The sequence below is a fragment of the Puntigrus tetrazona genome, chromosome 9, assembly GCF_018831695.1.
Source record: "Puntigrus tetrazona isolate hp1 chromosome 9, ASM1883169v1, whole genome shotgun sequence".
Taxonomy (NCBI): Eukaryota; Metazoa; Chordata; class Actinopteri; order Cypriniformes; family Cyprinidae; genus Puntigrus; species Puntigrus tetrazona.
The window spans coordinates 11,262,263-11,279,618 of NC_056707.1; the positions used below are offsets into that span (position 1 = coordinate 11,262,263).

The window sequence follows — 17,356 nt, forward strand, 5'->3', positions numbered from 1 at the left end:
AATACTAGAAAGCATAACGTTTGTACCCTGTAATCATGGTAATTATGAACTCCCCTCTGTAGTCATGTGAAAGAGGATGCAGTGAAGGAAAACGCTGTTTCTGATTCCAAAACTAAGTACCTTTAAGCACCAGATCTCTAAGAAATGTGTAAAATATTCTTTAAAGGCTGTCAGCAGTTTTGAGGCACTTAATAATAGCTTAAATAGCATTTTCTATGTAATATAATAATGTAATGTAATATAATTTTAAATAATTTTAAAATACAAGGAATGATTTTCTCTTCTTCAGACACAGTTGTAAAAGTAAGTTTGCAGGTAAATTGTTCCAAGCTACTTGTTGAAGTTGCAGGTTTATCAAGTAAATAAAATCGTACTTAATTAGTTGCAAACACTTTTGCTTTTGTGAGCAGCCAATGAGCTTTTTGCACATCATGCGCAATCCAAAAGAAGAAAACAAACAAAAGATTAAGACAAAAAATATATTTGGCTGTTTACAATAGGAAAATCAAAGCTGACGACTGCTTGTCTTGCTCTTCAGTGTATTTTGCCGTTTTGGATAATCTGCATTGTACACAGTCTATACAGTTTTCATTGCATTACAATACGTTTAGTAAATAAATAATGACAAAAAAACAACAACAAGGTTTTAATGTATCATGGCTTCTTTTGTGTGAAGGTTCTCCGTCTAATCATGAGATTTAAAATAAAATGTACAGAAGCATCATCAGCTTCAAAATCTCTGGAGCTGGTATCAACAACACGAGCAGATTTCAGCGGAAAAGACTCAATGGAATAAACCGTGCAGAGGGGAGAGATGATGTAAGCGCTTATGTAATCTGCATCTGCGAGATGCACATCACAGCGCCCCCTGGAGGCCACAGCTGCCTCTCAGAGGAGTCACATTATGGGCTGGATGGATAGAGTGTGACCGTAATTAGAGAACCATCATTTAGCTCCAACGTAAATCCTTAAGATTAATATAGCGTCTTATAACTCTTAACATAACATCGTTAACCTTTTTTTCAGGTTTTCTGAGACTAGTCCCTTAACAATGAAAGCCTAAACTACGCATCCACGTTAAAATGAACTTAACCGCAGCAAGCAGCTCTGCAGGGCGTTCAGATGTATAGCGGTGTAGAATTGGATGTTATGGACGTTTGTGGTCTTCTGTGTTTAAAATAAATGAAAAATTTCAATATCAGTTATTGGCATGAAAACATACTGTGCATTTGAATATCAAAAGCGTTTGTATAGCACGCTTTGGGGCAAAATAGGTAATATTAAGTTTATGAAAAATCCTGCAAATAATTAAATCACTACTTCATTGTTTGTGGTTTCTCAAGCACATGGTCCAATCGCCGCGGCTGGAAGGCGGGGGTTACTGTTGGGCCGTGGCGCGTGGTCCAATCAGGACAGAGAGGGGTGTGGCTGTCTTTCGCTCAATCTTTCAGCACCGTGGACAGCAGCGCGCACTCGACTGCGGGAGAGATTCTGGGTGCGGGTCGATGGTGCTCGCCTCCTCTTCTCCCGAATTACTCAGAACAAAGAAACAGCGAAGGGGGTTTCTCAGAAAATCGTAGAGGTCGTGAAATTTCATGTCCTTTATAGGCAGTTTCTGATTCATTTTCGACGTTGGCACGTCGCTATACGCTGTTTCTCTGCGGCGCGTCTCCTCTGCGTCTGGGATCCCAAACAACAAGCGTTCAACGTGAGTTTTGCCGTGCATACCCACTGAATCTCGATTGAATACGGCAAGTAACATTCATTTTACCAAAGTCAGTTATACTTTATTATGTTTCTGACATGCCTCCTGAGAATGTTTACTAGTTGGATGCGATACCGTCCTGCGTAAGTGCCATGAAGTTTCTTGGTTCTTCTCCAGCCTGGTTCAGGCTTTAATGCGCACTGAACCCCAACTCCCCTTTCTCTCCAAATCCATCATCTTCTTTTTGTGATCATCGATCTTCTTTTGCAAGATGAGGTTCTTCTGCGACTTTTTGTGCACATAAAATTCTGAAAGGAAGAAGAAACGAGGAGTCTGAATTCGTGCTGTGAAGCCGCATCACCTCCTATGCCGTTTTAACCATCTCGACGGCGCGTTTTGAGATTGTTCAAGAGAAACGTTGAAGTATAAACACAAGGATAAAGATGAAGAAGTTCCGGAAGGTTTTGGACGGGTTGACCACTTCTTCACCTGTCAATCCAGGTGGATCTCCCGTGTGCGGCAGTGCGGCTGGGACCCCCAGCACGGCACCGACACCGCGGGAGCTGGAAATCCAGGAGACGTTAATGTCCGAGCACTTCCAAATCTGTAAGGTGGGTGCCCCTCTCTAGCTTGTCGCAAAGGGCTCGTCTGTCATTGCAGCAGAGATGTGCAGCTAGTTTTGGCCAAGAGGCCTGTGCTAATCAATGCAGCTGTTGGGGGAACTGATAAAAGCCACAATAGAAACTACAGTGCACCAGCAGCAGACACAATACAATCTGTAGTGCAAAGACATTGTGAGGCACAGATGTAAAAAAAAAAAAACCTTCAAATTGTTAAGAAATAGTTAACCAAAGGATTGTAAATTCTGTCCCATTCACCCTCATGCCATTCCAAACGTATATTACTTTCTTTGACCGTTACGTTGATTCAAACCTGTATGATTTTTCTTCTTCAGTAGATCACAAAAAGGAGTTGTTAAAGGCAGCCTCCATATACTTTCACAATTCACTTTTCTTCTCTTTTAATGCAAGACAGTTATTTTTGGAGCAACATTACAATGAGTAAATGATGACAGTATGCATTTTCATTTTAGGGTGAACTGTCACTATAACCGTACCTCTTTATCAAAGAGTGTACGTTTCTAAAAAGTTTCTTATAACTTTTACTCTATCTATCTATCTATCTATCTATCTATCTATCTATCTATCTATCTATCTATCTATCTATCTATCTATCTATCTGTCTGTCTGTCTGTCTGTCTGTCTGCCTGTCTGTCTGTCTATCTGTCTATCTGTCTGCCTGCCTGCCTGCCTGCCTGTTGTTTTATCATTCTAACTTTCTATCTATAGTTCTACATTCTCTGCTCAATGCATTGCGAGTGAGATTCTCAGGATTAGGCATTCTTGGTAGACAATCCTCCCCTCAGTGGAGAAGTCAAGTGATAGGGAATCGATGACATAACCGATTTGTTTCACTTATATAAAAAGTGAAAGTCTGCCGTAGTCTCCGGGCTCGTGTGATTTTTTCCCTGAAGCTATTTTTAGATATTTTAGGGCCTATCGCAACCGGTCGGGGTGGCGGAAGCTGACTGCAGCGCCTCTGCCTCCACTTGAATCGGTTCGGTGCAAGCTTGAAATCAGAGCTTGATCGAGGACGGACACGCGTTGTTCTCCAACCTAGCAAATTAGACAGCGAAAGAGCGGCAAGACGGAACGAGCCCTGCCGTTTGAACGGGAGTGCGGGAATGCATCACGTGCGGGTTACGAAGACGTTTGCGAATATTCCGAGAACGCCACGTTCATTCACCCGCGACCGGCGCCTCGCGCTCAGCACATACAGCGACGGGACCGCGGTGTTGTTGTGCTCTCCTCCGGGGGGGATATTCGGTGAGAAACTCGCGCTGATATAGACCCAACAGCCCCGAGTGCCGTTTGGCTTTCATTGATCGCGCCTTGCAAAAGATATGCAGCACGTGTAGACGCTTAACAGATTGATTATATTAGAATTCATCGCCAGCTAAACAAATGTGAAACATCACATATTGTCTCACGTTTTATCCGAGGTAGGCCTAGTACAGGCAGTACAGGTGTATTAGCTTTATAACTTATAATATGTACTTATATGTGTACTTGTGTTCAATTTAAAGGAATAGCTCACCCAAAGACGTAGCTCACCCTAAAGGCACGTAGATTAGTTTATTTCTTCATCTGAACAGATTTGGAGAAATTTAGCATTACATCACCAATGGATCCTCTGCGGCGAATGGGGGCTGTCAGAATGCTGTCCAAACAATAAGAAAAAAATCACAATAAGTCACAAGCAATCCACACAGCTCCGGTCTCATGAATATGAGATTGTAATGATATATTCATGCTTGTCTGTAGAGGGATCGTCTGAGAACCCAACTAAGAATGTGAAATTCAGGTTTTCCTTTTAAGACCCCCTTCAATGAAAATGAAACCTGATCTATACAGGAATCCCATGCTGAATTGTACGAGCTATTATTGCAGATATATAGAGTATAAAGTATACACCTAACGGTCTTTCGAGGGACGCGTTCTTTGGGATGTTGACAGACACAGTGCTCTGGAGACGCACATCTGAAATAGACCGCCTGAACACCCTCTCATGTGCTGAAGAACACTCTGTGACACCCATTTCTGGTTATGATCACTCAGCTGAATCATGAGCTTTGACAACAGCTCCCGTCATGGGCTGCCATGTTTCATGTGTGGTAGATTTAGATCTCTCTCTCTCTCTCCCTCTCACTTCTGTATACTCCCGGATGGATCTGGCATTCACACAGAAGTAATAGGGTCAAAGGCATAAAGCAAAAATAGAAAGAAATGTAAATATGTAACATCACAATGGAAGGTATAACAGTAGGGTGCTAGTTTTTGCTCTTGCAAATGACAAAAAAACAAGGTAGATTGTGTGGTATGGTTCTGTTAGTGCTCTGTCAACAATGCTGGCTTCCTCTCCAGCGCTCCGAGACCGCAGTGGAGGCACACACTGTGCTCTAGAGCAGCCCGCTCTGTCTGCATGTATCCTCATCTCTCAACAGGAAAGCTGTGCTCACTCGACCAAAGGGAAACAAGTATGAATCGTATTGTACAGTGTCTGTTGCTGATAGATTTTTTCGTCATCAACACTGTTTGTAGATTCAACAGAATGGTGGGGCCAGACAGAAATAATGAGACTGATGGTAGCGAAAGAGATAAAAATACGATAGTATAGCCATTACGAATCTAATCTAAGAACGCTATTACTCAAATGTATTCTAGTCCTCTAGAAAAGCAAAATATAGCGATTGACGGGGCTTATGCAATAAAATAAAGAAAAAACCGAAAGAAATATTAAAGGCATGGTTCACCTGCGTGTCGTTCCGAACCTGTAAGACCTTGTTGATCAGAAGACAAATTAAGACATTTTTAATGAAATACTCGAGCTTTCCGACCCTGCATAGACAGCATAGCGACTGACTCATTCAGAAAGGTAGTAGGACATGGTTAAAATAGTCCATGTGACATCCATGTTTTAGCCCTAATTTTGTTAACAATTACAAGTAATATTTAATATTATGATTTTTGCGTGCTAAGAATTTATTTATTTTTTTTAAATTGGTATAATGTTTCACTATATCACTGTTAATTCTCTTGATCAAATAACTGCAGCCTTCATTGCATCTTGCAGATCTTCACAGTAGATTTTCCCATCAGAGAGTCTGAGCATCCAGAATGGTCTTCTTACTGTCTCTACTTGAGAGGAATGACATCTAAAGATGTGTGTAGTAGTGACATGCAGCCAGTGACTCATATAGAGTTTCCTGTCAGTGCTGTTTGAACAATTCTTTCTCTCTTGCTCTCTCAGATTTTTTTTCTATTTATCTCCTTATTTTTACATCTGCTCAGCTGATTGATTTCATATGGCGTCACTTGTTTGAACCTGATTGTTATTTCTTTCCATCATTCATACTCTGTGTTGTCTCTCCAGTGGCTGAGCAGGGCTAAGGTAGTTAATACTCCAAACAGCTCTGTGCTTGTAATCACCCATAAATGAATAGCCCTATTCAGTCAATCTATATCCTTGAATCCTTTTTCCACTCCACTTCTCTGATCCCCCTTCATTTTCTCTTGCTGTTAGTAACTCACACAAAAGAGTGACTGGAAGTACATGTTTTTTTTGTTTTTTTTTGGTTTGGTAGAGGATGAGTTTTTGAATTAGAGTTTATTTTTGTGCGCTTATTACATAAAATGGTAGGCGTATGTAAAGTATATAAGCTGCTAAATTTTCTGAATGTATGTGAAATCCCATCTCAGATGTTGTAAGTAATCAAAATAACAAAAATAATACAAGAGAAAGGCACTGTTATATATGAATATATGAAGTCACAAATTAGAGATGAAAAGTCATATTGTGAGATATAACAGTCATATTGTGAGATATAATGTAGCAATTATGAGAAATAATAATGCAAGTGTGCAAGTAGCGGAAGCATACAGATTTCCTAGATTTCTGACAGCGTTCTGTACGCTTTATTTGTCACTCTCTTCAGGCTTGATAACCGTAACGTGTTTATTGACAGTGAAATTGAAAGAGACGAATGTAAAGTCTGGCTAGAATTGTACGTTTGCCTTAAAATGCCATGCAGTGCTCAATTAAGAAGTTGTTGCCTCACTTCCATGTCAAGCTCACTGCCAGCATTCATCAATATTTGTTTCAAGTCAATGATGATATCGCACCCGACAGATGCGTTCATTTGTGATTGGCATCCTTCCACGGCCTCCCTTTCCGATGACTTCAGCATTGAACAGTCTCCCTCTCTGGATAGGCGAGGGACAGCTGATACGTCTGTAGACTGAAATCCAGTTAGGCACGTGCGCACGCACACTCAAGTACACAATGGCTTGTAAGCTCTATAATTGCATTCTAACTCTCGCTCTTAGCGCAGCGTGATGCCCGCAGCATAAACAGCAGCAGGATTCAAACAAGCTGCACCCACACATTCCATTCAAGTGACGTTTAGATATGTATTATATGGAGATGTAACGGTGGTATGGAGATATTATTGGTCACATGATTATTTGAAATGATAGGTCAAAGCCGCTAGAAGGCAAGCCTGCAAACTTTAGCCCAAAAAAGTGTAACGGCTAATGCTAATGCTTCCGATTCGGCAGTACTTTCGGAAAGGAGACCAGAGGCTGTTTTGCTGAAAAGTTGTCGATGGAGGAGAATACTATTTTCTGCACTGTAAAAAGATGAAACAGAAAAAAAACATAATGACTGTTAAATGTAACTGTAAAATTTACGATTTGTGCAGTGTAATTTTGTTTGTTGAATCGCCATAGTGCCAGTTTTTATGATGTTTTTGTTACATCATGTTGTTAAATGAATGTTTATTGCATATTTCAGTTTAACCATGATGGCGTTTAGAATGACAATGTTTAAAAGCTGTTCTGCATCTGTCTCATCACCAAAAATGACCATGATTTTAACATTTCAATACTTTAATAGACTGTTAAAGCTGTACCATAGAACATTATGTTTTTGTAAGTTTTAACTGTAAAGAAAATTTAAAACCAGATGTATGTGTGTATGCAGTATGAATTACTGACAGCCAGTGGCTTAAATGCAGTCCAAATTTAAAATATATCTTTTAAGTGTAGAAATTACAGTTTCGTTACTATAGTTTAAAGGAAAAATTATATACCTGTGAAATATGTATTACATTTTTTTTATAGTGAAACTGTTTTATATGGCTATACTAAATTGTTGTAGTTGTCATTCTTCTTATTATTATTATTCTTATTATTATTTATTATTATTATTATTATATTCTAATTTGGTTAGTCTCCACAGACAGTAATCCATTTAAAGTTCAGGTACAAGTCATTTCACTGACTTTTTGAAGTTTTTATTCGTAGACTTCGTATTACTGTAACATGAGATTTCGATTGCATCTCTAGTATTATAGACATACAGCAGCTCTGACAAACACTAGATGGGTAGATGAATTGCCAGTCTTGTTCAATGGACAAATACTCTCAATTAACCTTCATGTTGCGCTGCGTTTCTTTGTTACTTTCTTGGTACTTTGGACTGGATTTTGTCTGATCATTTTGGTTTCTGTCATATTCTGTTGTGTGTGTGCAGGATGATGGTCTGGTTTGTAATTGATTGGTGACAGAACTGCTTTTAAAGTGGGCTGTTTGCCCTCATGTGGCTTCACCGGGGCGATGACACACTTATTGACCCAATAAAAGAGCCTCATTTCTCTTATCTGGTATCAACCCCCCTCCCTCCCACCACTCAGTTCTTTCTGTGTTCCTCCTGTTCACTCAATTGTTTTAACGTTATTTGTTGGATTTGAGGCTTAATGCCATTTCAGGCTGATTGAACCAGATTTCTGATAGACAGTGGTTAGACTGAGAATCCTGCTCTGCTTGTTTTATTCTTTGCTTATTTGGAAATGTCTTCCTTATTTCAAGGGAAATATCTTCTTGAAATTATATAACCACATGTCTTGGGGTTGTGGCTTATAAATGTGGGTAAGGTTTTCCCTACATTATGGGGATTAGATGAATAATTAGGGGATGGGTGGATGAGAAAAACGCCATTAAAAACATGCTTCATAATGTGTTCATGCAACTGTAAAAATACAAAAAAAAAAGACTCTGAGACTTTGAAATTTATTTAATTTTAAACTATTTTTACATAGAAATTGCCAATACATTTCAAATGATTACAAATTAATAGCAGATAACATATTGATTTAATATGACTTTTTTTTTTTTTTTTTACATTTTTGTCAAAAATACTATTTGTTAATTTATTTTTTTACAATTTATGAGGGTTAGAATTTGGTTATAGTTTTAGATACTTGTAGTTCCTATTATATTATATTATTATTATATATTATAATAAAATTATTATTTATTATTATTGTATTGTTATATTTACTTTCAGATTTGTAAATACTCACTTACATATAAATATATATATTTCTTTCCTTCTTTAGTTTATTTTTTGTCTGATAGCTTGCTATATAGGAATGTGCTAGAAATGTTCATTCTCCTCTCATCAGATCTTCTTGTCTCTTTCTTTTATTCAGATTCATTTTCTCACGGGCACTAACCCTATGGATGCATTCTGAGTCAGATTGCATTCCTAGTTCATTTTTGTCTTTGGAAGATATTCTTCTTGACAGAATTTAGCTGAGGACCACAACAACCTTTTATGTATGTGTGTGTGTGTGTGTGTGTGTGTGTGTGTGTGTGTGTGTGTTTGCTTCTATACCTTTACCTGTTTTCAGCAGTCAGGATTTTTTTAAACCAAAGCAACTTACAGTAGACTTTTTACAGGCATGGTCCTGTTGAACGACCTGGGGTTAAGTGATTTGTTGAAGGTAATCCCCAGTACTGTACCTCTCTCAGTCACCAAATAACACATCTTTGAAAGAGCAACCTCTGAGCAATAAAACTATCCTCTGGGATTGCAGGGATTAAACCCTAGACCCCACACAGACTGGCTGCTGTCTACTGCAAAAAATGAACTTCTATGAAAAGAAATTGGCAGTTTGAATTTGATTGGCTGGCATCTATGTAATTTTGATGTGAAAGGTAAGGATGTTGTTGAGGCAGGTAGTGTTGGGCGTAACGCTTTGCAAGTAATGCAAGTTACGTAATTTTACTTTTTTTCAATTAACTAGTAAAGTAACGCATTACTATTTGATTTACAAAAAAATATCAAAGTTACTTTTTTTCCCATTTATTCACTGACATGTCTCCTATGCCAGACAGAGGCATTGTTTGTGCTGTGAACATGATGCTACTGTAGACAACATGCATTAATTCTTCTCACAAAAAAACCCCAAAACAATTAATCAAAATGAATTCAAATTAAATGCAAGTGAAATGATATGACAAAAACATGCAATAATTAAATATGTTAAATGACACAAATGTATTTAATTCCATTTTATTAAGCAATTTTTAACAGTCTTTGCTGCTGCTGTCCAGTTCAACCACGCTTATAAGCAAAAATGACTTTAAATTAGCTAACCGTTGTGCTTTTTTCCTTTTTTTATTGCTGAAGAGTGTCGAACTTTTTTCTCCTGCATTCTACTGTACAGACGTGAATTTTCTCTTCCTTCGGCCTGAGGTTTATTCATTACACTTTTTGGTAAAAAAGCGCTTTTCATTTGCTATACAAATAACTTATATTAAAAACAAGCAATCAAGCCCTGCTCATATTTAACAAGTAATGCAAAAGTAATGTATCGCATTACTTTCCATAAAAAGTAACTAAGTAACATAATTAGTTACTTTCTTTAGGAAGTAACGCAATATTGCAATGTATTACTTTTAAAAGTAACTTTCCCTAACACTGGTTAGTAGAGAGCATATAAGATTCCTTTCAGAGTTATTTACATTTACATGTATTCATTAAGCAGATGCTTTTAATCAAAGTGACTTGCGAATGAGGAATGCAACGTAAGCAGTTCATTGTCAAGAAGATGTAAAAATGCAAAGCAATTACTCAGAAATGAATCGCATTTTATGTTAAAAAATTGTAAAATGATTTGCTAGCAGTGATCATAAGATGTTTTAGGAAAAAATGCCTACTTTAGAAAGTGCTTATGTAACTTTATGTAACACTAGAACTGCCTCTATCCCTATCAGACACATCTGTCTGGGTTATGACATCAAAAACAAGCCTGGCATTTGTTGCTGATCATTAGTTTGAAACTGAGATTTTATATGACCCTCAGTTTGAGCAGAAATCTTTATCACAGGTTCAAAAGTTACCGAATGTTAAATGTCTAGATGCTTCTTTTCTGGCTGAGGGATTGAGAGGATGTAACTCTAGCTTCATGAGTATGAGTCATACACCACAAAATGCCAATCTGGAAGCTTCTCTTCCTGAACCGTGTACGGATAGATTGTGGGATAATAAAGGCATAGAGATTATCAGGAAACAACAGTCTGAGTGTCTCTGCCATATGTGCCAGCCAGCACTGAGAGATTTGCTACATAGGACCACAAGTTTACTAGAACAATGTGCGGGAAAAAAAGTCTTTAAAATATGGAATTTTAGAAATATTTTAAGGCCAAAAGATGAGAAAGAGGCTAGTATTTTGTCGTTTCCTAGATGACTGTTTTTATATTTTGTGATAGTTGTTCATGAGTCCCTTGTTGACCCTGAACATTTCAACTCTCAACTGCAGCTGCTGCACGTTCTTCGATTTTTCAGCAACTTCTACATATTTGAACCCTTTCCAAAAATGACTGATTTTGAGATCCTTATTTTCACACTGACGGCAATTGAGGGACAACACTAAGATTAAGAGCCTGGGAATGTAAACTTTTGAACAGGTTGATGATGTGTAAATTCTTCTCTTCTTTTTTTTTTGTTTAATCATATTTCTTCATTTAGTACTGGATTTCAGAAGCTGCATAAATATTTAAATGTATGAGCACATTTTACTCATTTTAGTCATTTACTAAATTTTAGCATCATATGATTTCACCTTTTCTAATAGTTACGCATGAGTCCCTCAATAGTCCTTAGTGTTAAAAGATGGATTTAAAAATCATACAGTTGATGCTGGAAAGGGTTTAAATATGCAGAATAGGATGAAAAACCTGGAGAAAACCTATGAGCTGGAGGGTTTTTCTAAAGAACAGTAGGCAATTGTATATGCAGCAAATATTATGTTATTGTGCTTTTGGTCCCCTTTTTAACACTTTCATTATCAGTGATATATGCACTACAGATACTCACTACAGCAAAACTCCAACTCATATCATCCTTAATATTTCATATGTGCTTGCTCTGACATGAACACACATAAAATTGCAAACTATCAGTTTGTGTGTACAAAAGGCATCTACTATGTGTGTAGCATTAATAGTTCCCTCAATACATTTTTAATACATGCTGCATTAGTAATGATTTCAACAGACATTTATATAGACCATCTTTTGCTTACACTGTGTTCTATTGCATTGCAGCACTGGATCAATGCTGTGCTGTGTATATAAATAAATAAGTGTGTTAGGGAGAAGGGAATATATGAATGGAACCGATGTCGACAACCCATCCAAGAACATTTGGGAGAGCATATGACGGTTACCTGTTATATCTAAAACGATAACGCGCGATGTGTGTGTGCACGCTTGTGAGAGACACACAGCGCGAGTGTGAGAGCGAGATCTGCAGTCTTAGGCACAGAACGATGCATGGGAGTGCTGGTTGTGTGGTCTATTTTTAGATTGGGGTCTAGACTCGCCCGCCCTCCCCTCTGAAAGAACAGGCTGAGTGAATGAGCGAGAAAGAGAGTTCATTGTGTGTGTGTTGGAATATTTGTAGCGATGGAGAAAGAGTGGTTTGAAATGTAATTAGATAGAGATAGATAGAGCTAGAGGGAGCGAGAGACCCTTGCGTAGCGTTCTGGAGAGTTCTATGACATCAGTGCCACCTCTTTACTGTACGTCGCTCTCTTCCTTCCTGTGGCGAAAGCACACGTTGTCAAATGCGAACCAAAAACCAAAACTAACAGCGAAGGCCAGAAATACAGAAAAGGAGAGAAAAGGGGGAAAAAATGGATCCTCTGGCCATGAAATATGGATGAGGCTTTAAAGATTGGGGCCAGTAGATGTATTTTTCATCCTCTCTCTGTACTATGTATATTTAATGCCAAATGACTCTCTTTGCAGCCCGTATGGGGCCTGTTTGCACCCGCACTACCGTTTATGCATGGATACGGGGAGGTCCCAGGGGCTCCGCGTCTCCTTCCTGCCACAGGTCGCACTGCCCTGCTGGGACAGACAGGAGGTCAGCGCCCCCTTGTGTGTCAACCTCTTCTCCAGCCCATGATTAAAGGCTGCAGAGCCGCCAAACCCGGACCACCCGCCCCTACTCCAGCTGCGGGAGACGGGGTGTGTGAGCATATATGTGTGGGGCTCATTAAAGAAATATTCTGGGCTTTTTTCAACCTAATGTCTGTGTACCACATCTGCATCATGCTGTTGATTACCACAGACAATGACTTGGACTCTTTCAGCGTGTTTAAATGAACAGGAAATATTTAGTATATGGAAGCCTAGCAGGCATGTGATGTTTTACTAAGTTGGCAATAAATATTTTATTAAGGCTCCAATAAATTGTTGTAACAAAATGTGTGTATGTGTGTGTGTATACACACACACACACACAGCCTACTTTATACTTTTTTTGTACATTTTGGAGTTTGAGAGCACCTGTTTATTATATGTTTTCACCATAGTGAAATGAGCAGAGTGAAGAAAAAAACTTTTTGGGTGAGTAAATGATGTCAGCATTTTTTTGTTTATGGTCAGAACTGTATATTATTTCTGTGTACTTTGTAAATACTATGAATGTATTTCTGCTTGTTTATATACAGAGAGAGAGTGGTTTACGTTAAATATTCGGTGTGTTAATTGATAGTGTGTCACGAATGCAGGTTACTCTGTCCTTCTTTACTAGCATGAGCTGATGCAGAGAACCCATAAAAGCATCCAGTCACATACTGTAGTGCCTATTAAAACATTTACACAGAACAAAATGTCACAAAGCCACAATTGAAAAACCATTTGGGGCAGTATAAATGCAGCTGTAGAGATCACGGTATCTCATCAGTTGAAAGAAAACCGGCAGCATTACTGGAAATAATTCCTTTCTGCTTTATCTAGCAAACTGTAAGACGGAGAGATAGACAGATATACACGCAAGTATGTAGAAGCTGATATATCCCGTGTGAATGACTTGGAGAAATGGAGAGCGGGGGTGGGGAGGTTCATGTCGGGTTTGCTACTTGGTTGGCACAAAAGCGTGTTACAGCACGCTCAAACACATGGCATATGTGATTCTGGCCTGATTCTCAGAATTAACACACAACCTTTTTCAGGGTTGTGACAGCTAGACGTATAGTGTGACCGCATCGTTTGATTCTGTGAGTGGGAATGAACAAGAATGGGATGTTTCAGTCATATGTGTGTAGTTGAAGGATATTTAATCATGGGTAAAAGCCACTAGGGAAGTCAATGAGATAAATACACTAGCATTCAAAAGTTTGGCCCTTAAATATAGATTTTTATTTTACTTTGTTCTTTTATGTAGATTTGTAAGCGTCTTATGCTTAGCAACACTACATTTATTAAAAAAATTGTGTTTAAATATATTTTAAAATATTTTTTATTTATTTGTAATTAGAATTTTCAACAGTCCTTACTCCAATCTAAAGGAAGAACTGTCATATGCTGATTTTGGCTATCGATAGTTTCTAATATTCTATTCTAATATGGAAACCTTGATTCTTTTTTTAATAGAATGTTAAAGTATTCACTGTTCGTTCTGATCAGTTTAATGTTAAATTAAAAAAAAAAAAATACTCACCCCAAACTTTGAAACAATAGTGTATTTAATTAAATATGTATTTTCGTACCTAATAAACAAAAAATGTATGTACTGTTACTTTTGATCAATTTAATGCAACTTTGTGAAAATGTTTGATTTAATAAATAAGTATCCTACCCCAAATGATTTGCTTATGCAAACTGATACGATTCACCCAAAAATGAATGTTTTGTCAACGTTTACTCACCCTTATGAAGTTCAAAAATGTCTGTATGACAGAAAGAAATTCATACTGTTTTGAGTATACATTGACATAATTTTTTCGATTTTGGGTGAACTGGCCCTTTAAAAGTGGTAGAACAGCATGGAGTAGTAGAAACAGGGTGGAGAAATTGAATAGCTAAACGGCAGAGACAACAGCCCATATCAGCATGAGAGAGAGAGCGAGAGTAGAGAAACCCAGAGATGAAGAGGGAATGGGAGGGGGATGCTTAAATAGTCTGCAATAAAGCAGAGCACTGAATGAAAATCTATACGCCGAGGCATTCATTAGCACTCGTTTGATTAATAGAGACGATAACGGCAACACACACATACACGCTGAAACATCGAACGCAGCCACGCCCCATGCAGACGCAGACCAATGATTCCAATTGTCTGCACAAGCACAGAGAAAACCTGCAGCTATAGTCACAAATCGAGAGAATTTGAATATGACAATGGTTTCGTCACAGCTCTATTCTTGCTTAATAGCCACGGATGGAACATCGCACTCACTCCACCCTGTCTCTCTCTCTCTTTCTCTCTCTGTCTTTTGCTTGCTTTGTGATCACTCCGTCCTGCTCATTCATCCAGTGCTTGCTTGCATCAGTCCAGAGCCATGCAGATGAATTATTGATGAAAGTACCTTCATAAGGGAGCCAAACAAATGGGGAAAGTGAGTGAGCGAAAGTGCGCAAAGGCAATTTTTGCAATCAAAAAAATCAAATTAACTCACGGGCGACGATTTGTTACACTCATTGTTAGTGTCTCAATCAGGAAGCATTCGACGCTATTTTGCAGAATTGTTTCTAAAACATTTTTGGACAGTGTCACAATTTGCGTCACAGCTCTGGAGCCGCATGTGCGATGGATTTCAGGACCATCTGTGGCAGCCATCGCCAGCGCCAGAGCACTAGCACAGACCCGCAGGCTGTGGACGGCTCTCGTTGCATGCTTCCAGCACCGATGGCTGTGGACAGCACCTGCTCTTACATTTCAGAGCACACATTCTGGACAGCTTCTTTACAGTTCAGTGCACCAAATAAAACACTCTCAGAGCGGCATGATTTGAAGCTGGCCACTGACCAGCTCAATTGATTACGGTGATTGCAGGCAGTTTGCTGCAAGTGTAACAAGGTAAATGTTCGTTGTGTAAAATGGCACAAATGTGACGTGCTAGTGAGAGGCTTGGGAACTTTTGAAGCACTTATATTGTTTCGTTGGCTGTTTAGAGATTGACGTGATGCCAGCTGCAACAAGTGGACAGGTGTGTGCAGCGGAAATGTAAATTAGCAGCTAATATAAGGAAAAGTTTCAGTTTTGATGTGCTCTGACGTGTTTAAAAATTGTTTTGAGTCACCAAAGTTTTACTTTTTGAGGAAAACATTACATTTTTCACCATAGACAGTTGTGGACTGATACAAAGACTAATATACTTTTAACAATATTTGATAATATTTGTTATACACTCATTGCAGAGCTAGTGCAAAAAGTATATTGTTTGTTTATTTTATTTTATTGTATTTATTTATTTTTGGAAAATGGCAGATATTTTTTCTAGATTATTGGATAGATCTCTGGCTGGGATCATGCTGAAACCTCTGGATCTGCATTCGAACTGCAGGATGGACCATTTACCTGTTGGTCCCTGTTGAAGTCCACTCTGAAGAAAAATCTTGGAAGGTTTTCTCAAAAACCTTAATATTTTTTGTACTGTAGAAAGAAAGACATGAACATGTTAGATGACACAGGGATACGTAAGTTATCAGGAACTTTAAATACTGGAGTATTTAATAAAATAACACATTTTATTAACAAAAAAACTGTCCAGTTGTAAAAACCTGATCTTATGAAGTAACACTGAGCACACTGCTGCAATTAGAGTAATGATATACAGTATATATGAATATTTATGCAATTATTCATTGTTTCTGGTTCATTGCGTTGTTATGGAAACAGCGTATTCACAATAAGACTTACACAGTTGGACTGTCACATTACTTAGTCCACTTTTTTCATTTTGTGCAGATGTCTATATGCAGTATTTGATTAATCTCACATTGAGATAGTTAGCCCACTAAAATAGCGCTTTAGTTTACTGGTGTTCATTCACTTTCTCCATGTCAAACTGGTCAGTCTCTGATATTATTGACTATGTCTGCATTATTTTCAAAACAATGATTTTCTTTGCAGATTGTTCTTCAAAAAAAACATTGTTAGCTCAGATTTTTAAATGTTTAAATTGTCATCACGATGCACATCGTTGCCCTTTTTATTGATCAAACTCATCAGTGACAAGCAATTTGTCAGTAATTTTATTGATAATGAGATTAACACTGGTTGAAGGTGAATTAGCGGAAATGGATTCCCATGTCACTGTTGTGTCCTTGAGCAAAGCACTTAACCCAGTGATGCTCCGTCCTTACAGTTAGCTGTCTGCTAATGGCAGATAACAGTACCTTGACTTTGATTTGTGCAAAAGTGTAATGTGTGAGAAACTCTAGAGGTTAAATGCAGTGTGACTTACAGAATAAAGCTCAAGGCTCTTAGCCAGAAGATTGCTGGTTCAAGACCCACATGCAGCAAGCACCATTAGGCCCCTGAGTAAAGCATTTAACCTACTTTACATTTATTTAATATCTTGCTAAGTTAAATTAAATGAAATGTAATTAAAGGTAATTCAATTTAAATAAATGTTATTTTATTTTATATGGTATAGTTTAGTTCTTATTTATTTATTTATTTTTATTAATAATACTTTATTTAGTTTATTGATTATTTTGTTTGTATTGATTTTGTGGTAATATGAGCATTAAAGTTTTTAAAAATTGAATTGAATTGAATTGAATTGAATTTGAGATAAAAAGCAATGTTTTGAATATGAGATCATGCAGCAGATGCAGGAAGGCCCGTCAGAAGGGAATAATCTTGTTATCAAATAAGCAGAAACTGAGCCAACTGCTCGCTGTGGAAGAGCAGGAAAAGCTTGCTTTTGGCTGGTTTAGGTGGTTG

At 38.0% G+C, this 17,356-nt stretch overlaps 1 protein-coding gene across 1 annotated transcript in view; it reads left to right on the plus strand.

The window, feature by feature from the left end:
* Positions 1–1,463: 1,463 nt before the first annotated feature.
* The window catches only part of stxbp5l (syntaxin binding protein 5L), a 108,846-nt gene continuing 92,953 nt past the window's right edge, over positions 1,464–17,356 (plus strand). The window contains 1 exon segment of the mRNA XM_043248862.1: positions 1,464–2,316. Coding sequence (XP_043104797.1) covers positions 2,149–2,316 — 168 coding nt within the window. The 5' untranslated portion in view covers positions 1,464–2,148.